At 35.9% G+C, this 24,713-nt stretch overlaps 2 protein-coding genes across 3 annotated transcripts in view; one reads left to right on the top strand and one right to left on the bottom strand.

Moving 5' to 3' along the window:
- The window catches only part of LOC111502785 (uncharacterized), a 142,596-nt gene that overhangs the window by 19,974 nt on the left and 97,909 nt on the right, over window positions 1-24,713 (top strand). The window lies entirely within an intron of this gene.
- LOC141480535 (uncharacterized) lies at window positions 14,726-16,239 on the bottom strand. Its single transcript, XM_074170629.1, has 3 exons — window positions 15,730-16,239; window positions 15,449-15,670; window positions 14,726-15,391 (listed from the first exon to the last, which is right to left on the bottom strand). Exons 1-3 carry the CDS (start codon window positions 15,898-15,900, stop codon window positions 14,744-14,746), a joined length of 1,041 nt encoding a protein of 346 aa, XP_074026730.1. The 5' UTR covers window positions 15,901-16,239; the 3' UTR covers window positions 14,726-14,743.

The following is a 24,713-nucleotide window of genomic DNA, read 5'->3' as shown; positions in this document are numbered from 1 at the left end:
TCTTTTCTTCATTAGTTGAATGTACGTTTTTGATCCAATTGAAGTTACTCACTTGAAGAGATGTCTCAAATCTTCGGATTCGACATAACCTCTAATACAGTTAATTCTACGTACTTCTATTTGTAAATTAATTTTTGTTTGTAAAATCTTCTACTCGGCTAATGCTCACTTTTTTTAAACAATTCAAATTGTTAACTAGGTATACAAAAAATAGTTGTGATGGCCCTGAAAACGGACTAAAAGAGAATATTGCTTTCATCAAAAATTCAACAGCAAATATTGTTTTCAAAACAAATCGAAATAATGTCAATGAAAAAATTGAACTGCAATAATTTATTGTTCTTGATTTGTGAAAATTGAAAACGTTAACTTTCCACAAAATGAAAATACATTCAGATGCAACTGATTAAAGAAAAAATTATTTATAGGATTTCGATCTGTTTAGCCCCTCTCCAAGTACTAAAAAAAAAGTTAACAGTGTTCTTTTATTTGGTAGGATTCAAAAATAGTACTTGGAATCAGAAATCACAGTTTTGAATAGGTACTTTCCTGAAAATGATTCAAAATTTTATTATCTAATTCCTAGTTTCATATTTAATAATAAGCTTATTTACCCAAGTGATTTAGCACAATAAATCTATGAAATATCCAATGTTTCTTACACAGCCCGACCCCACTGAAAATAGCATTAAATTTTATGATAAATTACATTCAAACCTAAAAGCAATTGATTCAGTATTTGAAAATGCAGCTTTCCATTATAGATGTTGAACGATATCATTAATAACAATTATCACGCGAAGACGATTTATGAAGTAAATTGGTAACATTAATTTGTGGTCTTTATAAATTAGCGTGCCCACAATTTTTGATATTCCTTTTTATTCATCTTTTTGACATACTTTTGTTTTCAACTAGGTTGAGTTAGGTTAGGTCCAAAGTAAGTGGGTCTATTCGACCATCCACCGCAACCCGCAAGGGTTTATTGTGGCTCACACCTATTCACACTCGACCAAATAAACCCAGCTTCTTAACGAAGCCGATTAGTTTGTATGGTGAGTGGTCTTTCAGGTCAGATGATGAGAGTACGGCTCTGCCGAACTCTAAAAACCTGATTCAGTCTCCAGCGGGGCAGGCACAGAGTATGTGCTCTGCTGTTTCATCATTTTCCAAACAGAGGCGACACACACTGTTTTCCGACAGTCCGAGTCTCTGCATATAATGATTCAAATGACAGTGACCTGTAAGAAGGTCTGTTAGACATCGTAGTTTATACCTACTGTAGTCCAACAGCTGTTTGGTATCAAGCTTCGACAGGTAATTAAACGCCTTGGAATGAGCCAATCCTGGAAAATTTTACCGGAAATCCATAAATCATCTTGCCATTCAGGTGTTCAATCTTTGTTTGACAAAGCCTAAAGCGATGCCAATGACATGTTCTGGTCCGATGAAGCTGCTTGCAGCACCCTTCTTTGCAAGGGAGTCCGCAGCCTCATTGCCTTCCAGGCCAGTATGGCCAGGAATTCAGACTAGACAATCTGTCAAGTCTTCCTATCGAGGAGAGTCGTTTTTGACATTTTGCTACCAATTTAGACTGTCATGGATCTGCGACTGAAAACACCTGCACCAACCGGAAGATGTTTTTGATCCATCTGTGAATCAACAACTATCTGCTCTCAATATTTCCTTCTCCCGGAGGTTCCAGTTCTCTCTACTCGGGAACAGTACTTTATAAGGCAGTTCATAGTTGACAGTTGGAGGCATAAAGTCAGAGGTCATTTCCAGAATGCTGTGACTTCCAACCAACAGTCTGTTGCACTCTGCATTGAATTGATTTGTGTAATTGGCAATGTGCACAAGTCTATATGCAGTGCATTAAGCCTCTGTCTCCGGAGAGATGTGGAGAGAAGGTATATCTAGAAGGATATCTATGGCCGCTGACGGTATGGTATTGATGGCACCACTGATGGCCAGACAAGCCTGTCTCTGTAAGCAAGAGAGCTTCACCTGGGCCGTTTTCTGTAAAGCCTTCGGCCATCAGACAAGTGCAATCATCACATAATTCCAATGGATTTGTTTGGGACCTAAACCCCAAGTTTTACCACAAATCCTTTCAACAAACTCAACCGAATATTTCAGTCCGATTATTTCTAGTACTTTCAATAATTTCAACATTCAGTTCAAATTTATTTCATTTGTTCTTCCATAGATTTCGAACCTGTTAATGCCATTTTAAACGACAGAAGAAACATTGTCAATCACTTCCAAACAAATAAGCTGATTATTAAGTTCATAACTTTTAATTCTCGTGAAAGCGTTATTCCTTTTTGGTAAATGTGTTGGAGATCTTTGGAGTACCGAAAAACAAGACTTGGAATTGACTTGAGTTCATATTCAAGCAGTGGTAAAGAAAATTTTTTTTTATCAACTTTTGTTCATTTTTTATGTTATTTCATGAGAATTGAAATGTAAATGGAGAATCATAGGTGTATTGATGTAACTCACAATGTTGGGTCAAGTTCAAGACGTTTATTTAGAGTAAGTTTACACGTTTACAAGTTTAAACAGTTACATTGGTTGTTTGGAAGGCCCTACAAGTTATTATTCTTATCTATCTTATCTATCTTGATCTAGTTTTATTTATGGTCCGGGTCCATTGCGGTGGTCGACTTTTGCAGGTTCAGGTTAGGTTAGGCCAGGGGTGGTAGGGGTAAGGCTTCAGTATATTCCAAGCTGTATGCTGTCCACTATCTGATTACCAGTGGGTACTCCTCAAGGATGTCCTAGATCTGCTCCGTCGGGTCTTCCATTGCTCCCAGGAGTCTGGCTGGGGAAAACGGGAGCTTCATCCTCGGTATTCTTCTGGAGCCTCCACGAGGCGTCCAGGGAAAAACTACAAAAACTACTAAAAAAATTTTTTCTGAGATGCCGGGGATGAAATTTCTCTAAGTTTATGGAACCATCAAAGGAAAGAAGAGTAAGAACAGAAAACTCATATCTTGATATGGGAGAAAGTTGAACAATTGATAAACTGAGAATTACAACATAGCCTCAATCCGCAATAAAGCAGTACGATCTGAAAAAATCATGCATGTGTGGGTGTGGTCATGAAATTTTTGGTGACGTATGTGATTTCAGTTATGACTTTGACATTTTCAATGGATCGATTGAATTCGGTGTTCGAGAAATTGTCTTGGAAACAAGCAGAATGCATTAGATTCAATTCTTGGGTATCATCGAATATAAATAAGATCTAAATAGTGATATCTGAGAATATTTCTACACTTTATAGATATATTTTATCTGAAAGCATTCTCAAACTTATACAATAAACTTATTTTTTCATTCTTATATAAATTTTCAATTAGGTAATTTATATATTAAGTATCACCCAGTCACGTTTCCTGTAGAAATGATTATCCAATTTCTTCGCTTATCGCAAGTATACCACAGCTGAAAAATAAACAATAGTATACACTTTATAGAAACAATTCGCACCTAATAATCTGCTTCATTTCGTATTTTCTGATTATCACTAAGTTACATACACCGGGAATTTCCTTTGAATAATTCAAAGAACTTATTTGTCATTTCCATCTCATTTACATCTCTAACACCACAAATAGCAACCCGTTGACGAGCAGACATATCTGTCTATTATAAGTAACCGTTAATCAACATAATAATGATTTAATGTATTCTGTTCCAATTTACCCAAAACGACATGTCACACGTGTGAGACTTATTTATTTTCCCATTCTTTGTGGCATTGCGTGAGTCGCATGTTTCTTCATAGCAAACACGATATTGTCTAAGCCTTGGTCCGACTGTCGCAGTTTGATTGATTGATGTCATCTGGCACGGAAAGGCTTTTGGTTCCAACTTCCAGTAACGACTTCAGATTTTCGTAGACAAAAATAAACTAAAAATACTACCCTGCCGGGTGAATGAATGTCGACTCAATGTACAATAATACAGGGTCACTAAAAAAAACCTTTTCACCTGTAATATATTCCTTTTATGAAATAATGTGAAAATTTTAATACTTAAAGTGTTGCGTATAATGAAGAACATATATTTTTAATGGGTCTCAATTCCTGCACTGAGAGTAAAACATGGTTAGAAAATTATGTATTTCCATTCCAACAGAAAGGGAGGTTCGATTTTCCCTTTATGGTTCGGTTATTTCTGAGAAGGAAGTTTAAAATACCCATCTACCCTCTAAATGTTAAAATGTCCCTAAAGAGAAATATAGTTTATTTTCGAATTTCTTTCCTATCATTAACGGGAATTAATCAGCATGCTACAGACATTCCTCTTTTGAGATCATCTGTACTATAGATGACCAAATAAAATTAATTTCAACTCTTCATATATAGGAAGTTACTTGCGACGAATCTTCCAAATAGAAGACGTTGCACAGGTGCCTGATGATTTTACTTAAACTATGTGCGCGGCATTAACTGGGTTAGTTGATGTTTTTCCGTCGGGTATCTGCCACACGTACCTACAAAGTCATAAGTTCACATAAGAGGCAAGGGTGGAGTGTTTTCACCTGAACTTAATCATATCATATGCACCTCTCCGAAATATGTTTAACAATCTGACTCCCACCCGTGTCTGCAGGTGGCGCAGTGGTACATCCTACTGTATCACCTGCAGATAGAGCTTATGACTAGTTGAAATTAATTTTGTTTGTTCGGGTTGTCCTGTGATTCAGTGCTTCACATTCACATAAGATGTGTAGACCTGTTTCTATCCCTTCGTGGCATAATCTGCAGCTGAGGTTTCCCTTGTACAGCCCCATTTTATTCAGGTGTCCTCTAAGCGGACAATGACGGGTTAGTAACCCTGTAATTATTCTGAGTCGATCCCTACTATATTGAAGTAGTTCCTCGGTTCTTTTCTCGGACGGTTCCCTAATGAAGGTTCTACTGTGTTTGTTGCCAGGTACTTTTGTCTAGTACTCTGTGTACTTCTTATTGGTCCATGTCCTAATCTGGTTTCGTACCAATGATTTTGGTACCCCCAGAGTTATTTCAGGACCTATATATGAAGTTGATGATCCGTGTCTAGCGCATTCATCAGCTTTATCATTACCTGTGATTCCTGAATTCCCTGGCACCCAGTACAAAGTTAATATGTTCCTGTTTGCAAGTTCATTCAGTTCTTTTGATGTCACCTTCGGGTTTGTCAGAGCCCTTAGTGCGCTCTTGCTGTCTGTTAAAATATTGATTAGCGCATTTCTTTGAGGTCTCAATTTAATAAGCCTTGCACACTGCAAGATAGCATACACTTCCGCCTGAAAGATGGATGTGTATAGTCCTAGCAGATAACTGTAGTTTAAATTTCTATCCATTCCGTATATTCCAGCTCTCGTTCCATGTTTGGTCTTCGATCCATCTGTATACCTGATGTTTTTTCCAAACATGTTTTCGGGATGACTAATGGTCTTCCACTCTTCACGGCTTATGATTTTGGTCGTGAAGTTTGTCTTAAAGGTGTACTTCGGTATCATGTGGTCCGTGCACATATTCAATATGTGCTCCTCAACATGTTCCGAAATTTCTGTTCGGTCCGATCTTTTGTAGTTCGGTGAGTTTTCCAGTCTGAATTGGCCCATCCTGGCCTCCCCCATTATCACAAAGTGTAAAGGAGGTAGATTCAGGAGTGTCTTCAATGCATCTGTTGGGGTGGTTTTCATTGCTCCCGTCATTCCCAAACATGCATGCGTCTTTGGACCTTGCCTAGTTTGTTGAAAGCTGTCGCCTGCTTCATCTTTGGACACCAGACCAGAGATGCGTATGTTATCATGGGTTTAACCATCATCATGTATGGCCAATATACCATGTCTGGTTTTATTCCCCATGTTTTTCCATAGGTGCTTCTGGCAAGCATCAGTGCTACTACCGCTTTCCTTTTAATCCTGTCCAAGTGTTGGTTCCAGGTCAGTTACTATGATCGATTCAGATTGGCTTATGTTAAGCCCTTCTTCTTCGGTCCATCTTGTTATAATATTCGGGGCCTGCTGTATGCATCCCTTCAGTACATTATTGTATTTATCCTGGACTAAGATGACTAAGTCGTCTGCATAGCTCAGTGCTTTATACCCATTGTGGTCCAGAAGACATAATAGCTCGTCCATTACAAGGTTCCATAACAGGGGGGATAAACCTTTTCTCCCCCGAGGACAGCCCCTTGCTACCCGTGCCACATCTGTTTCCCCCATAATGTTTGTATATACCAATTTTCCCCTAAGCATGCAGTCTATCCACCTACAGCTTGTTTTGTCGATCTCTCTTTCGCCTGGATGATTGATTCTAACGACGTATTGTCAAATGCGCCCTCAATTTTCAAGAAAGCAGCTAAAAGTACATCCTAGTTTTTGTAAATATATTCTACTTTTTCTGTTACCCGACATAGAGCCGTTTCTGTTGACATACTTGACCTGTATGTAATGGTCGTATAGCCAGTGATACGTCCCCGATATGCCTGTCAAGTAGTTTTTCTAGCGTTTTCAACGCGAATGACATGAGATTGATTGGTCTCAAGGCCTTCGCTGAGTCCTGTCCGATTTTCCCAAGTTTCGGAATGAAGGTTATTCGGGAGTTAGTCAGGGAAGCTATAGATTATGCTGTAGACGACCCCTTCCGATATAGAAGGCCCAGACACTCTGTCGAATGAGGCCCTCCTGTCCCCCGTTAAAAGATGAACAATATTTTCATCCAAACACCTCAGCCAGGCAGAGGTCCACCGTGAAGGGCGGTAATGATGTCTGAGGACATTCATGCCGCCACCCTTCTCGCTCCTTCTTCTGAACGAACATCAGTCCTAAGGGTAAGGGAGCCAGGCTCCAACCTGTTTGATATTCAGACGGGTCACTCCGTGAACTTACTTGTAACGAATGGCGAAAGATGTTGCACATATTCCTGATGGTTTTACAACTTACTGTTGTTTTTTCGTCGGATATCTGCCACACGTACCTACAAAGTCGTAAGTTGGCATGAGAGACAAGGGTGTGGTATTTTTCACCTAAACTTGAGGTGACCTAACTGAAACCACAAAGTGTGACTGGAATCTGTTGATAAATTCGTGCATTTGTGCTGTGTCCTGCAACCAAGTGTTGCCCAGACTTGCACTTGGCTGTAACGTACTGAAATGATTGGTTAGGCAGAAATAATCGACTAAAATATGAAATGTCTCATCATAATGAAGGCATTCCTTACACAGGAGTCCCTTAACAATTTGAAAAAGTCGGAGTTACAAATGTTATACATTTCACTTTCACCTGACTGATTACTTAATGACATTCAACTGAAATTTACGTAATCAACATTTTTCATCACCTGAACAAACTGTTGGAGAATGTAGATCTGGTACATTTGTACATTTCACATCATCCAAGAGTGTTTAGTAAGTAGTTCATAGAATTATATTGAACATTTTAAAGAAACTTCAAAACCAAGCCACATAGTGGGAAAGTTAAAAAAAGGAATGCACGTAACTGGTAACTTTTGTAATATTCTATGATAAAAGTAAGCAAGTGAAAAATAAAGTTTGTAAATAAGTCAGTACGTAGTATGAATCACAATACAGCTGGAAAAGATAAGATTTGTGCCAAATCTGTACCTACTATTTATGATGTAGATATATTTCAGGATATTTCCAGTCTGGGACAAATTTAGATGGAATGTTAAAATGTAGTATCTACTATTATTGGACTGAAGAACATGAACAATATTCAGTACAGGTTATGATAATGAAATTATTATAATGTTATACCGCCACACTTTCATGGATCAACGAATGTGCTGATAATATCCACCCGAATGGAGCTAGAGAGAAATAAGCTGTTTTCAAAATTTTATATTTACCGATACTCATCCGGTACCTACTTAATTTAATCCCAAGAAGTGAAATTATGCTAAATTTCATTTCTATTTATTCATAGTTGACAATGAAATAGAAAGATAAAAATTGACATTAACAAACGAAAAGTATATATGGGTTAGCTCGACTGGTTGAGGAATAACGTGGGGAAGTTGAATCGTGTATACAATGAGATCCACTAAGTGTGCAACAAATTGGAAACTTTTTTATTATCGATTTCTCAGAAAATTTTATTCTTTACAAAAGTTGGTGCATATTCCAAATCTATACCAAGTGTTCCTGAAATGGCTTTATGACAAACACCATCTGGATAGGCCAAAAAATATAAAGTTCGTTCAGGAGCAAAGTACCCTTATTTCAAAAAATATGAAAATAAGTATGTTGAAAAGAAAAATTGCTTAGAATTAAAAGTTATGTTCAGATACGAAGTCATGGCCTGCTATTCGATTTTTTTTTTCTTTTGGAAAATTTTATATATATTTGTATATATATTTGTATAACAAAATGAGATTTCGTAGGTTCAAAGGGATACTTTCCCCTCTGCCCCATCGAATGACTCTATATCGACGATCCTTCAGTTATAATTAAGGAATTAAGGGACTACAAATAAATATTATATTATATTATATTATATTATATTATATTATATTATATTATATTATATTATATTATATTATATTATATTATATTATATTATATTATATTATATTATATTATATTATATTATATTATATTATATTATATTATATTATATTATATTATATTATATTATATTATATTATATTATATTATATTATATTATATAATATAATGAGACAAAATATAATATTACTGGAAAAAAAGTTTTTGGCTTTCTACTACTCCATCTTGATACAAAAAAAGAAGGATGAGGGAGTCTTCCAAAGAAAGGAAGGAAGTAACTCTATACATGGATGTGTAGATCATGCAAAGAAGTAACTTTCAGACACAAACTGAAAGAAAGTCCTCCTGAAACAGCTACTTTCATATAAACATTGAATTATACGAAGGACTTCTTTCAGTTTGTGTCTGAAAGTTACTTCTTTGCATGATCTACACATCCATGTATAGAGTTACTTCCTTCCTTTCTTTGGAAGACTCCCTCAACCAAAAACTTTTTTTCCCAAAAATTAATCACTCCTAAAAAATATAACCCCTACAATTCAAATAATATTACTCCTTTCGGAAATATGAAAAAACAATATATCACACCAAAGTGAAGTTTATAAAAAAAATATAGTGGGATATACGTTGACGTAGATGGTGGAAAAAAAAAAGAAAAATCATTCCACTTCTCACAATCTTATATACATTTCTACTTCGAGATCTACCTAACATACTGTGAACCTCAAATGAAAATTAAAAAGACGTTTTAATGGCAAAATGTTAAATGAAAATAAAATTGCTTTGTGACATTCCATTTAATTATATATTTACGTAATTATTATCTCTTGGCATTGTTCTCGATTTGATTGTTTGCCAGAATATGTCATACTAAGTATACTGAAGTTCTTACAGGTGTTAGTACAAGGAACTCTGTATAACGTTTGTTTGAAGGTGATTGACAATGTTTCGTGATGAATTTCACTAGTTCGGACTTCCATTGTCTATTATATAAAATGATTTGAAATCCCTTGTTTCAGGGATTTCAAATCATTTTATATAATAGACAATGGAAGTCCGAACTAGTGAAATTGAACTCTGTATAAGTCACACATCTAAGTTACGTCGTTGTTTATATCAATTATTAAGTCTGAAATCCACAAAATTGGTTTGGTTACAGGAAGTAACCCATAAATTCATCAATAGGACAGTTTTCGATTCTAATTATCTGTTTTTGAAAATATTAATTCATTATAACTTTTCATTTCAATTTCAATTATACCTTTTATGAAGATGTTAAATTGTTTTCATAACAAGAAAGTTCGACAAAAACCGGGTGGTAGCATTACTTCGAGCAAGACCGCTGCGCCCCCCTGATGAAGTTCCTGTCAACTTTGATACGCGGAGGCTGGACAACTGCGCCCGAGTGGAAAGCAACGTCCAATAATATTAGAGAGAGAGAGAGAGAGAAACATTATGAAAATTTGGCTGATAATTGTTTGGAAAAAAACGTTTTGGCTTTTTACTTCTCCAGTTCAGTACTAGGGCCAAAGTTGTCTTCAGCTATTCATGGACGTGACGTACTCATTCTGGTAATCTAGTTATTCAAAACTGTTGAAAACTGAAGACTTTCAAATATTCAAATCCTAAAATAGTATCCTCACTATACAGATTAGATTTTCAGCAGCCGACGAAATTGCATCTCGTTGAATATTTTCTGATACTGTGTGTCTATTTTGCTTTGGTGTATCTTACATTTTCTGTATTTTCGGTCTACTCTGCTTACAGTAGATTATGGAATAGGTACACGACTTGGCTGCGTTCTATAGAATATTCTGCATTCCACTTGTTGAGTCCATATCATATCTCCAACACCAACCTTTGGTTATAAAAAAAAAAATAAAATAAAAAAAAATTATTGCATGTTTATGAATACTTTTTTGCATTGGTAGAAGAATAGAAACAGTTTCTAAATCCAATTTGAATATGTCCATCTATTCATATATCAGAATGTAGCTAATTCATAGTAACACTACTACTGTATATTTTTCGAATGCTCAATCAACTAAAAGAATATATGTTCTATGGTCACACTGTACAGTGAAACAAAGTTACTTTATCTGATATGATATGTCATAGTGACGTGTTCTTTAAAAAATCGAATATAGTACTCTTTTTCATTCACTCCATAATCAGCTATAATTTTTTCTACAGTAAGATGACATACCTCATACATAACTTCACCATTAGCAAACGTTAAATAAGATAATAAAATTTTGCAGATAGTGACATAATTTGTTTTATAACCGCGATTACAGAACTGACCACATCATTGTCACAGAACAGTTGCAATCTTATGCGTGTGGTTTGTTTATTATAGAGTAATGTGTGTACATTTCATTGGTTGATAGAAATCAAAAACAATGGAATGTATATGTTTCTCGAAGTAATATAGATACATCTAAAAATAAGAATAAAACTAATATTTTGGGCGACGACCTCTGGTTGAATTGAAATACTACATGCATATTTTTTGTATAAAATCAAGATAATAATCATTTGTTACAACATATTTATGGCGATATTGTGAAAACTAGGAATTACCGTCGACCGTCAAAGATGGTCAACATTTGTCAACCCCGTATTCCATACCGATAGCACTACCCAAAAAGACCGATGAAGATTATATTCTTGTGATGCATAAAGCCTAAAGATATCCATCTATAGTTATGAATGCGAAAGTCACTCACTTAACTCATTGTTCTCTGTTTCTCCGTACTGGTAAGTCTAGATATATAGGTACTTTTTAGGTCTTAGATGCGCACTAAAAAAGGATTTCCCCCGTGGCTGTAAAAGGGGTGCATTTTCATATGAAAATTGCATTTTTATCACTCTTTCTCCGTACCACTATATTTATGTTATAAATGTTAAATAAGAAAAGATTTAAATATTCCAACTGGGACCCCCATGCTGGGGATAAAAGGGAAGCGTTCACCAAGGCCGTAGCCAGGGGTGATCAAGGGGGATTGATCCCCCCCATCGAAAGTTCCACAACCAACGGCCATCCAAAAATTATATCAAATACAACTATTGGCTTGTTTAAACATCACGGAGGTTGCGTTAATGACCGTGTTACGATTGCGCACGACTGGTATAAACCCAGGTTTGTGTTTAATAAACCCTACAAAATGCAGAGTCAGATGCTACAAATGCAATACGCATATATACAGACGGCTCAAAAACCAAAGAAGGCTCAGGATGTGGGTTGCACTCCAGATCACTAGGCTTAAGAATTAGGTGGGGAATAGAAAAAAATACCAGCGTGGTTCAAACATAACTGGCTGGTATCTCAATCGCCACAAAAGAAATAACCAAGAAAGGAATTTCTGGCAAAAACTTAACAATCTGCACTGATAGCAGACAAGCCCTATTAGCCTTGAACAGACAACGTGTTACCTCAGGGCTAGTACTAGAGTGCCACCAAGATTTAGCCAAAGTCTCGGTAGATAATAACATTGTCCTGAGGTTGATTAAAGGGCACTACAGGAGTAAAGGTAATTGCATTGCCAACTCTTTAGCCAAGGAACAATTACGAAACTAGCCAAACGTTGCACCCATGCTCAATCCCTAAAGAGATTGGATGAAATCAAAAGATGCAATCTTGCCAGGATCACCCTGGGCGACCCTGGGAAGCTGGCGCTAAAGAAATATCTGGCGGTGACCTGGAAAAATCCACGCTCAACAGTAGGATTTCTGACTGGTCACTGTCGACTAAGAAAACACCTCCATAATATGGGGCTAGTGGACACACCTCTATGCAGGTGTCCTATGCGAGTGTCCGGAGTCATCGTCAATGAGAGAGTGTGTGTTCGGTGAGTCTTGGCTACACCTGCCGATATAAAGGAGATGTCTCCTAGTGATCTGTCCACCTTCCTGGAAAGGACATGACGGACGATGACCTAGAAGGACAACTTCTCGGGAGGATGTACAATGGGTCACGTATGGCCTAAGTGCTGTGGCCTCACACTCACCCTCTCTACTCTACAGATACAGATACTATTGGAATTATAAAATCCGTTAGAAATTTTATAAAGTCCTTGGCAAAACGAACCAAGTGCCTTAAAGATAATATTGAAAAAAAACTTCCCCGAAACACAATGGAAAAACCTTACGGCAATGTGCGTACAAACTTTAAAAGATCTTAGCGACACTCCCTGTTTCCACATGTACCCCTGAAAGGACTTTCTCTTCTTTGAAACGCCTCAAAACTTATTTAAGAAACTCCATAAGCCAGGAACGACTAAACGGTTTGGCGTTAATGTCAATCCACCGTAGAATTGATTTGTTTGCTGCAAAGAGAGCTAGAAAAAAAATTGATTTCGTAAAAAGATATTAATATTTGTGTTATGGTTTTCTAATAAATATATATGATCATGTAACACCATTTTCTTTCTTTCATTATTTTTATATTTCATATTTTTCTATTGTTCCACCAAACCAAACCCCCCCTCCGAAATTGTTTTCTGGCTACGGCCTTGACGTTCACATATGAAAATATTACCTCTTCATCACCATTTCTCCGTACCACTATATTTTCGGAGGTTATAATTTTGTATGTAGGTTCTTTTTATGTTGTAATATTGCAATAAAGAAAGATTTTTGAATATTCCTACTGGGGAGTTCCCGCTGGGGATAAAAGGAAAGCGTTGACATATGAAAATTACCTCTTCAACACTGTTTCTCCGTACCGCTATATTATCGGATGTAGGTTCGTTTAAATATTCCAACTGGGGAGCCCCCCTTGGGGATAAAAGGAGCGCATTAACATATGAAAATTACCCTTTCATTACTGTTTCTCCGTACCGCTATATTTGCGAAGGCTGAAATTTTGTATGTAGGTTCGTTTTATGCTGATAAAAGGGGAGCGTTTACATATGAATATAACCTTTTTATCACTGTTTCTCCGTACCGCCATATTTTCGGAAGCTAGAATTTTGTATGTAGGTTTTTTTTATGTTGTTAATGTGCAATAAGGAAGGATTTTTAAATATTTCAACTGGGGAGCTCCTCCTGGGGTTAAAATTGAAGCGTTTAACTATGAAATATACCTTTTCATCACTGTGTAATCACATCAGACGTGTAATAAGAAAGGATTTTTTGAATATTTCAACTGGGGTGCCCCCTTGAAAATAAAAGAGGGCGTTTACAAATGAAAATTACCTTTTCATCACTGTTTCTCCGTACCAATATATTTTCGGAGGCTAAATTTTTGTATGTAGGTTATTTTCATGTTGTAGATGTGCAATACAAAGGGATTTTTAAATTTTCCAACTGGGACGCCAGTCGTTGGAAAAAAGGGGTGATCATAAAATAAAGTTAGTTTTTCATCACTGTTTCTCCGTACCGCTTTATTTTCAGAGATGCGCAATAAGAAAGGATTTCCAACTGGGGCGCTAGCCGCAGGAAAAAAGGCGTGTTCTCCATGCCCATAAATTTCTGGTGGGTGAATTTATATTTAGTATCAGCATTGCACCCGTGCGGAAACGGGGAGGATCACTAGTATGAAATAAACATGATGTGGATAGATGTAGTTTTTTTTATATTCAATGTAAGAGTATTAATGAACAGAAATATAAGCTTCAGTTCGTTCAGTTCTTAATGAAAAATGACACTAATTTTCAAATAATCTGATTATCTGCTTGTTAATTGAAATTATTATAGTCGTTATTGCTACAATGAGATGAAAAGGAAGGGACAGCAACTGTGTCTATGGTATCCTCATTAATTTCTTTAACCTAGCATAATTTTACGTGGCATTCGTTTCATAAGGGTATTATAAAATTTCAGAAAATACTTCATAGCACTACCATAAAAAATATTTTCACTGAATGTATCTACGTTCTTTAATTTGTTTATTTGGCCGACCATCACGAATGAGTTATACACACCCATTAGATTTTAATTGGCCGTGATTCAGTAATTCAGATCACATTATTCTGTGCCAGCCCAGAGCTAATAAAAAATTGATATCCATTGAATAGTGGTAAACAAATAACATTGCCAGGATGATAGAATAAAAACATTTATTTCTGACCGGGATATTAAAAGCTTATATCGTCATAGTTACGCTATCAATAAAGAGGGTCATAACTCCCTTGGGACATTATAGATTTTATAATTCCCTCCACCTTTCACAAGTAAAAATAAATAGAAATGAAAATTGAACCATATTTTATTTATTCACGTCATTACAAATAATAAATGTACAATTTTGAAATGTTCCCTGAAAATTACTTCCGCCACTGGAAACAATTTCTTCTTTTGTATGGTTGGAGCTTCTGTTCACTACAGTCGAGGTACCTGCCTCTTCTGATGACAAAGTAGACAACATACGCGCCGTTTTATTTCTCAATTCGATGCTATCCTCCAAATACCCCTCCGCCACCGTGAAACTTTTCCAACCTCCGTGTCTTTTTAAGTTAGTCATAGTTGCTCCTGCATTGGCTAGAGCAGTAGCAGAAGTGCGACGAAGGCAATGTCCCGTATAGGAAGATGAGTTTGGCAATCCTAAATACATTGCGATTTTGCTGGGGATTTTCCCAAACATGTTTTTTCCAATTGGCTGAGATGTACATTTATTTTGTCGGAAGCTCAAAAAAAATCGTTCAATACCTTTAGGACGCAAAGACATATAAAGTCTTAATAAAGGCAAAGCGGAGAACTCTTTTTCATCCACAACTGACAATTTCTTCGATATACCAGTTTTACTTTCCGGTACGTTCACTACCATAACGGAATCCCGGTCCTCTATATCCGATATCTTCATATTCAAAAGTTCCTGACTTCTGCATCCTCCAAAATAACCCATAATCAAAACAACCTATAACAAAAAAAAGGAAATAAATACACATAAAAAGGAAAATAAGAAAAAAATTACCTTATGCAATAAATGAATATCATTAGGAGCGTCCTTTAGGAATCTGATAACATCTTTAGGAGATAAAACAGCAGACTTTTTCGGCTTATAACTCTTACTCTTCCGTTTCAAAAAAGCCTGTAGTTCATTGAACTTGGTGATATCTCGTTTCTCATGTATAGTCACCATCGATTTTAGCATTGACCATTTAGTCCATAAAGAATTCGGACTATACGTTTCTGACTGAAACGAATAAACACAATTACTACCAAATCTACCGAAAAACATAGAAAATTCCTTACCAGTTCTTGAAAATATGCCAGAAATACAGTTTCAGTGACATCTTTTGGCATAACATTTTTCCGTGTCAGCCAGTCCAGATATATCTTGTATTCTTTTTGGTATACGGCTTCACTTTTCGATGGAATTAATGATTCTCTTGCTTGTTCAGCTTTTTTCAAAATATCCTCCATTATATTTGGGGTAGAAAACACGTTTTCACCGCAAACACAGCTTGATAACAAAGTTCTGTTTATAAACAAGTAACATAGCAACAACCTAGCAACAAGAAAACTCTACTATAATCAACGGTACCTGATTCAAATATACCGGGAAGGTAATGAATTGGTACATTTTTCCATTTCAAAAATGAACAAAATTTTATTGAAATCGGTCAGAAATAAAATTATCTATGTACCACGGGAATTAATGAGCCTTAATAACCTCAGGCAATTGCTATCCCTCGGGCCAGAGGCCCTCGGGACGCAAACTTTGCCATCGGTAATTAAGGCCCTCCTAATTCCCTTGATACATAAATAACTATATTGTAATGTAGATATGACATATGAGTATGCATTTATGTATTTCTCTGACAATATGGCCAACAGTATTCAAATGTTAACAGAAGAATCATTGCATTTTATAAAGTGACAATTTTATGAAAAAATATTCAGAATACCTGCGGGATCTATACCCATACATAAACCTAATATAGGTGTAAGGAACTGATCGCTGAGTGTTTGTCGGTTTATATGTGCGTTTGTAGCGTTTATATGTAGGTTCGTTTCATGTTGTAGATGTGCAATAAGAAAGGATTTTCAAATATTCCAACTGAGGGCTCCCACTGGAAATGAAAGCGTTTATATATGAAAATTACCTTTTCATCACTGTTTCTACCTACCGCTGTGTATTCGTAAGCTAAAATTTTGTATGTAGACTCGTTTTATGTTGTAAATGTGCAATAAGAAAGGATTTTGAAATATCCTAACTGGAGCGCACTCCCATTGGGGATAAAAGGGTGCGTTAACATATAAAAATTACCTTTTATCACTATTTCTCCGTACCGCTACATTCTCGGAGGCTAAAATTTTGTATGTAGGTTTGTTTTATGTTTTGAATGTGCAATCAGGAAGGATTTTCAAATATTCCAACTGGGGGCCCCAACCGGGAATGAAAGCGTTTATATATGAAAATTACTTTTTCATCACTGTTTCTAGCTACCGCTGTATATTCGGAAGCTGAAATTTTGTATGTAGGCTCGTTTTATGTTGTAAATGTGCAATAAGAAAGGAATTTTGAATATCCTAACTGGAGCACTCCCACTGGGGATAAAAGGGTGCGTTAACATATAAAAATTACCTTTTCTCCACTGACTTCCACTCCCACACCCACTGACTCGAAAACTAAAGATAGACGAACGGTTGAATAGAAAAAAATGGCAATTTTGTTTTCATTTTTATGTTTCTTTCAATAATCAATGATTACAATATTTTTTCAGTATTACTTTCTAGAGTAAAATAATTGCTATTTTTGTTATTTCATGGCTCATATATTACTTTAGGAACGAAATTTGAAATATGGACCAATTTTTTTTATACTCTAAATCAGATGATCCATAAATATATCCTAAAATCCATCATTATTTTCGCTTCTTTTGTTGCAAAAATAAAATCAGCATGTGATTTGTAGAATGTTGGCGAGAAAAGCATTCTCGTAGTGAATCCGAAATAACCTAAAAGCGAAGCGGGGCTTGACATCAATAATCTCGAGACGTTTCTGTACGAGTGGTGTATTAGTTGTTTGTATTCATCTGCCCGTATTAGGGACAGATGAAGGATATAAAAGTCCGAAGAAAGTATATTGTAGGTACTTATTGTATAGTACTTTTTGAACCCCGAATGCACCAAACAAATTGTTTGTAACTTTTAACAAAAATAAATTCATTAATTATGCGAAGATAGGGACTTTTGAAGCAAGGATCATTTTATTGTACAGACATTACATTTATTCTATAGTAAGTAATAATGAAATTAACGTATTCATACATATTGATGAACAAAGTGGCCATAACTATATGTATTACCTTGAAAATGCAAATGCCCTGAAATATATTCCTGCACTTTCATTTCTCATTGCAGAAAAAAAAATTGAATTTGAATAATTGGACTTCAGAAATACTTTCAATTATTGAATTTGCTAAAAAAAGTCACTTCTTATTCTAGTGGAAATATTTCATAACCATTATCAAGTCCTACTGAGGTGAATTACTATATATGTTAAAATAGGTTTCCGCAGTCAGTAATTTGATATACTGTTGTCCGGGTTGAACCGCGTCTGTAATTTTTATCGTTTCAACGTTTCAGCTCCTGCTTTGGGGTCATTTTCAAGAATCACTTAAATTTGTACTTACATGACTTGAGGACGAGGTCGTAATCTCACTCGTCCCCAAGTCTCATTACTAGCTCTATGTTTGCTGTGTTCCACAGTAAGAACTTAGTGGAACACAGCAAACATAGAGCTAGTAACGAGACTTGGGGAGGAGGGAGATTACGGCCTCGTCCTCGAGTCATGTAAGTACAAATAAATGGCTCCAACGTAGGAGCCGAAACGTCGAAACGATGAAAATTACAGACGCGGTTCAACCCGGACAACAGTATATCATCGTTTGTTTGAAGGTGGTTGACAATGTTTCGTAGTGTATTTCATCAGTTCGGACTTCCATTGTCTAATATAATATGAATTGATTTGAAATTCCTGAAAAAATATTGAAGAAGATTAACCGAAAATAACAATTTTATTTGAACAAAAAAAAGGAATTACAAAGAAATAACATAAAACCAAACAACAACCAAAAAATAAAAATTGAAATATTAATAAAAGCTGAAAAATTATTAACAAAAAATGGAAAATAAAAAACAAGAATAGAAATTAAAAGATTTCAAACCAAGTTATGTCACGACGTTTCGATTGTTAGTATCCACAATCGTCTTCGGGTGATAACTGGACTTATTCCTCCGAGATCCGACTATTTATAGGCCATTCGAGTGCTTTCACCTATCCCTCTTCTCTCTCTCCGCTTCATTGGCAGGAGTTGGTCGTTTTTCGTTTGATTAGAGGTTTCCATATGTTACGTATCTCTACGTTAGCTTGACTAAATGCGTTGTTGGACAACATATACGCGGCTTCTTTGAATTTTCTCCTAAACCAGTGTTCCTCTTTATAGATGATTTCAGCTTGAGCCCACTTGATATTATGTTGATGAGCCCAAACATGCTCTGCTATTCCGGATTTGCTGGTTTCTTCTCGCTGTGTGTGTTTCTTATGCTCAGCAATGAGAACTTTCAATGCCCTCATAGTTTCACCGATGTATGATTCTCCGCACTCGCAGGGTATCCGGTAAATGCAATTCTTGAAATCGCAGTCCGCGTTTGGTAGCCTGGTTTCCGTGAGGCTGCTACGGATAGTGTTCCCAGATCTGAAACAGGTCCTGATGTTATACTTGGACCCAATCCTTCGTATTCTTTCCGATAATCCTCTGATGTAGGGAAGTACAAGTACTGGTTGTGGAGGCTTCTCTTCCTTGTGGAGCTCTTGCTGTCTTCTAGCTAAAGCATGTTCTACCATCACTCTGGAGTAACCACTCCGTTGAAGGTCGTTTTTGATGATGCCTAGTTCCCTTTCGAAACCTTCTTTTGTATTACAAAGCCCGAAGGCATGGTCTAGCAGAGTCTTGATGATTCCTCTCTCAGTCGATTGATGGTGGTTGGATTTCTGGTTCAGATAGTGTCATGTGTGAGTGGGTTTTCGATATACAGATGTTTCCCATTTAGTGTCGGTCCTCTCCACCAATACGTCTGAGAAAGGCAATTCGTTGTGAAAGTGATGGAAGGACTAACGTTGTTGATGTGCTTCCGGAATATATATATATATATATATATATATATATATATATATATATATATATATATATATATATATATATATATATATAAATCGAGAAAGGTCAATGCAGTCAAGCTGCTGGAAAATAATTCCATAAACATCAAAATATGAATAGATAAGTACTCTCTGATCATTCCATATTGGGTGTAACACCAAAAGGTGGTTCCACTTATGTTTCGCTTGCGTTTACGCAGCTATTTTTATCAAGTACTTTTCAGGTTTTTCACATTTTGTCTTCAATCGAGGACCGGCTGCCCGGTACTAACGATGCCCAATAGGCTGAAACAGCCTATATGGGAATGATCAGAGGGTACTTATCTATTCATTTATATATATATATATATATATATATATATATATATGATGTGGCCTGGTGTTTTTATATAAAAACACCACAAGAAGAACCTGACATCAGGTGTGTGTGTGTGTATGCACACATACACACACACACACACACACCAACTCATATATATATATATATATATATATATATATATATATATATATATATATATATATATATATATGAGGATTTGAAGCTTTATATCTTCTATCAATTGTCGTACTGTCATCTTCTAGGCACTCCTCAAACTGAACTTGTCATTCTGTCGTCTGCCTCTTTATACGGTCCGAACGTCTCAACTCAGGTATTCCAGGTACTTTAGGTAAATTTGCCTGTATTTGTACTGCATCAGGTACTATTCTTTGTGTTAGATCTTCTCTAGGAATGTGTATGGTTTCAATATATTAAACAAAACCATGTGTATTTCACACACACACACACACACACACCAATAAACTTCATTTAAGACCTTTCATTTCTTCATGGTTTCTTGTAATTCATCAGTCGATAGCCAAGCGGTTCGGCGTGGGTGCTTTGTTCACTCACTCGAATTGACTGCCGTGTTGGTCGGTGGTTCAAGCCCTAGTCTGAACGATCGATCTTCACTTGCTACCGTCCAACCCGTGCTAGGAATCACACGTTAAAAGGTAAGACCTCGTTAATCCTTAGCTCGCACAAGTTTCGACTTCTGAGGGTTGTCGTTTGTAGGGGTGCGACAGCTGGTTAGCGGAAAAACAGATTTTAAACAGATCTAATGATATTGATGTGATCAAATATTCGTTCATGTTCAACATTATTCGAAACTAGCTGTTGCACGTGATTTTGATTTGGTTTTCCCGATTATCGAAAGTTGTTAGATCGTTTTACAACAAACAAATCATTTTACAAACTATAAATATATTGATCAGTATTTTTATAATATTTTTTATTGAATTGTTGAATTTTATTGAAGTGAATTGAGCACTAAATAAGTGACACTTTTAGCACATACATTAGTAAAATCCGCAAACGAATCGGTTGATCCGTTCACAAACGCATAGACAAACAGAAAAAAATTCTAAATATCATTGTTTTGGGTTCTGGTACCTCAATGAAGACCCCTAATGGTGGTTTTTCTCAAATATCTTTCATGTGCAAACAGTGATCAGTTACACTTTGATTGTAAATATGTATTGAATGAATTTTTCCTCAGTACTCAGAAAATGATGAAGTATTTTTATTTTTCATTTTGAGAAAACAAAGTTATTTTACTTTCTTGAAGAAATTAACTTGGAGAATACTGTGACAAGATGAAATAAATCTTGAACCATTCTGAATTTTTCCTCAAATTCCTTTATTTTTTGTAACCATTTCGGTTCTTTCGATATTTTTTGTAGTATATCTTTTTTGCTAACAGTTTCTTTGGATTAGTATATTTACCAACACTATGATCATATTAAAAAAAAATCTGTTTTGAAAAAAATCTATTTAAAATCTGTTTTTCCGTTAATCAGCTGTCGCCCCCATACAAACGACAACTCTCAGAAGTTGAGAAACTTGTGCGAGCTAAGGACTAACGAGGTATTACCTTTTAACGTGTGATTCCTAACACGGATTATATTTTATGGAAAATACTAGAACAAAATTCGACAGAAATAAAGTTTACATTCAATTTTGATTCAAAAATGATGTCGATCGACAACACAACACACGTTAAAAGGTAAGACTTCGTTAATCCTTAGCTCGCACAAGTTTCGACTTTTGGGAATTGTCGTTTGTAGGGTGGGGTGGGGGGGGGTGACAGCCGGTTAACGGAAAAACAGAGTGTCAACAGATTATAAAAAATGTAATGGACAAGGTACTTTTCCTATGAAACCAAAAAAAAATAAAAAATTTAAAGTAGAAGTGCGATTTTTTGGAATATTTTCGAGGGTGTTCTGTAGGTTTTCTTAGGTATTACCTATTTAATAGTTACTTAGTAGTGATTCTTCTTATCCCGTACACAGTTATATCCAGAATTACCATAAATTGCAATTTTGAATTTGGGTATATTTTTATTCCAATTTCAAAGCTCTTCCCTATTGTCAAGGAACCAATGCGAGAAAAATACGCTATAGTTGTACAACTTTTACAATGTAATCTGCTAGAATGTTCTAAAATTAACCGAGTGATATTGTTTTCAACATTGGTAATACATCACCTCAACCTGTAACAAATCATTAAGTTTCAGAGTATTTATTTTAGTTGACAAGCATTTCCTTGACATGAAAAAATCACAAAGTTATTAATACATATGAGTCTGAAGATCTATCTTAACTTCACTCCTGCAGTAAACATAAATCAGATGCAATCCGAACCATACTGCGTAACGTTTATTATTCTGTAAACTTCACTATACACAAGTGTTTCATTAACTCTAATATTTATTACATATAATTAGACAGATAGACAAAGTAGATCTTTTTTACTATTTTTATCACATTAAATACCACATAAACTATGGAGTGCTTTTCGAAATTTTTTTTATTGTTCTGGAAGTTAATTTCGTAGTTGAATCGATGTTTTCTGCATATAGGTACTCTTAAATTAAGGTCAGGCCGAGCTCTAACGATATCAAAAGTCAAGGAACATTGGATTTGTGATCCCCCCCTCTTGTTATGTTGGGAGCAGCACATAAAAAATTATAATTATCAAAATATTATACTAGAAAAATTTCGGGCCCAACACATAGATGGCGCTAGTCTTATTGCATTCACCACTTTTTCAGTTAGTACTGACTTTCAAGAGAAAACATTTGAAATTTCATTATATTCTACTCATAAGTTTGTGAGTGATTGTGCTAAGAGTGACACTACTTCTGATTTTTCACATATAGTCAGTGGGCATACTTGGCTATAAATCAAATCGTCTAAAGGAAGAGTTCGTTCAGGCCAGTGTCAACTCCCTACACTGTAGGTTATAATCCAACGCCCTCCGTGGTATTAGCCAGGAGAGTAGTTTTTTTTCTGATAGGTGCCAGTCCATTAACCTATAGTGTAGGTAGTTGAGACGGGCCTGACTGTCCTGGCCTTATACGAGGAATTGGGTAAATTTCGGATATGCGGTTGGTTACCTCGTTCACAAGCAGATGGGGCGATGACTAACCTGTTGTTTGTTGTCCGCTTCAGCCTAGTTCGAGGAATGATACTCTGAATGAATTCGATTTTCAATTATAGAAAATCATCTACTTTATGTTGATGATAGACACTACCTTGTAGTGACGAGTGGTCAAACAGCCCGAAACCGATCTGCAAGTGTGTTCCAATAATTGAAAATTGATTGCGGCAGTTGTATCGCCAACAGCATATGCAGGAATGACTTCAGTGAGGAATCCTGCATTGACAAGCTTTCTTTTGAAGGTTAGTACTAACTGAAAAAGCGGTGAATGCAATAAGACTAGCGCTATCTATGTGTTGGGCCCGAGATTTTTCAGCCCAGATAGTATAATCTTTTGATAATTTTAATTTTTAATATGCTGCTCCCAACTTAACAAGTGAAGGGGGGATCACAAATCCAATGTTCCTTGACTTCTGATATCGTTAGAGTTCGACCTGACCTTAATTTAAGAGTATATGTAGAAAACATCGATTCAACTACAAAATTAACCTCCAGAACTATAATAAAATTTTCGAACAGCACTCCATAGTTTATCTATTCAAGTGTGCTTCAAGTATGCCCACTGACTATATGTGAAAAGTTTTCTTTCCTTATACGAGGAATTGGGAAAATTTTGGATATGCGGTTGGTTGCCTCGTTCACAGGTAGATGGGGCGATGGCAAACCTGTTGTTTGTTGTCCGCTTCAGCCTAGTTCGAGGAATGATACTCTGATTGAATTCGATTTTCAATTATCGGAAATTATCGTCCTTATGTTGAAGATAGACACTACCTCGTACTGAAGAGTGGCCGAACAGCCTGAAACCGGTCTACAAGTGTGTGCCAATAATTGCGGCAGTTGTATCGCCAACAGCATATGCAGGAATAACTTCAGTGAAGAATCCTGCACTGACACCTTTCGGATATAATCCAACGTCAATCGTGGTATTATCCAGGAAGAATCCTGCACTGACACCTGTCGGATATAATCCAACGTCAATCGTGGTATTATCCAGTAGTTGTTTTCTGATAGGTGTCAGTCCATTAACCGACAGTGTAGGGAGTTAGGACTGTCCTGAACGAATTGTTCCTTTAGACGATTTAACTACTTTTGATATTTTCAAAACAATGGATCAAAAACAATTTCGTGTTTTAATTGTACACTGCTTTTTGATGGGAAAAATACCGTTCAAGCGAAGCAATGGCTTGAAAAGTGTTATAAGGACTCTGTTTCATCAGAAACCACAATTAAACGTTGTATAGATAGATAGATAGATAGATAGATAGATAGATTTATTTGACTGTTTTACAATGAGTTTACAGCATGTCATATATCAAAAATGGTCATAGAGATACGTGGTATATATAAATCAATAAAAAACTTTTTGTTAAATTTAGTTTTAAAAGGACAGCACAATATAGTACACATACACATTAAAAATATGTTGTAAAGTAACATACTTCACAAATATGAATATATCAGTGAAGGATTATTGTTCAATATATCAATCAATAGATTATTAACTATATAAAAATTGATTAATACTATAAAAACAGTTATCTAAAAGTACATTTCTAATAGCCCTTTTGAATTCAGAATTCTTCAGTG

This window comes from Leptinotarsa decemlineata, unplaced genomic scaffold, assembly GCF_025532065.1.
Source record: "Leptinotarsa decemlineata unplaced genomic scaffold, Ldec_3_MD MMD2_P_RNA_scaffold_9, whole genome shotgun sequence".
Classification (NCBI taxonomy): Eukaryota; Metazoa; Arthropoda; class Insecta; order Coleoptera; family Chrysomelidae; genus Leptinotarsa; species Leptinotarsa decemlineata.
This window is presented reverse-complemented; position numbering and strand designations above follow the sequence as displayed.

What these genes read in the sequence shown, in the direction of transcription:
- LOC141480535 (XM_074170629.1), bottom strand. Translation starts at nt 15,900, where the DNA reads ATGGAGGATATTTTGAAAAAAGCTGAACAAGCAAGAGAATCATTAATT. An exon ending in TGGCATATTTTCAAGAACTG is followed by an intron (nt 15,671 to 15,729) that starts GTAAGGAATTTT and finishes TATTCGTTTCAG; the next exon opens with TCAGAAACGTATAGTCCGAA. An exon ending in ATATTCATTTATTGCATAAG is followed by an intron (nt 15,392 to 15,448) that starts GTAATTTTTTTC and finishes TTTTTGTTATAG; the next exon opens with GTTGTTTTGATTATGGGTTA.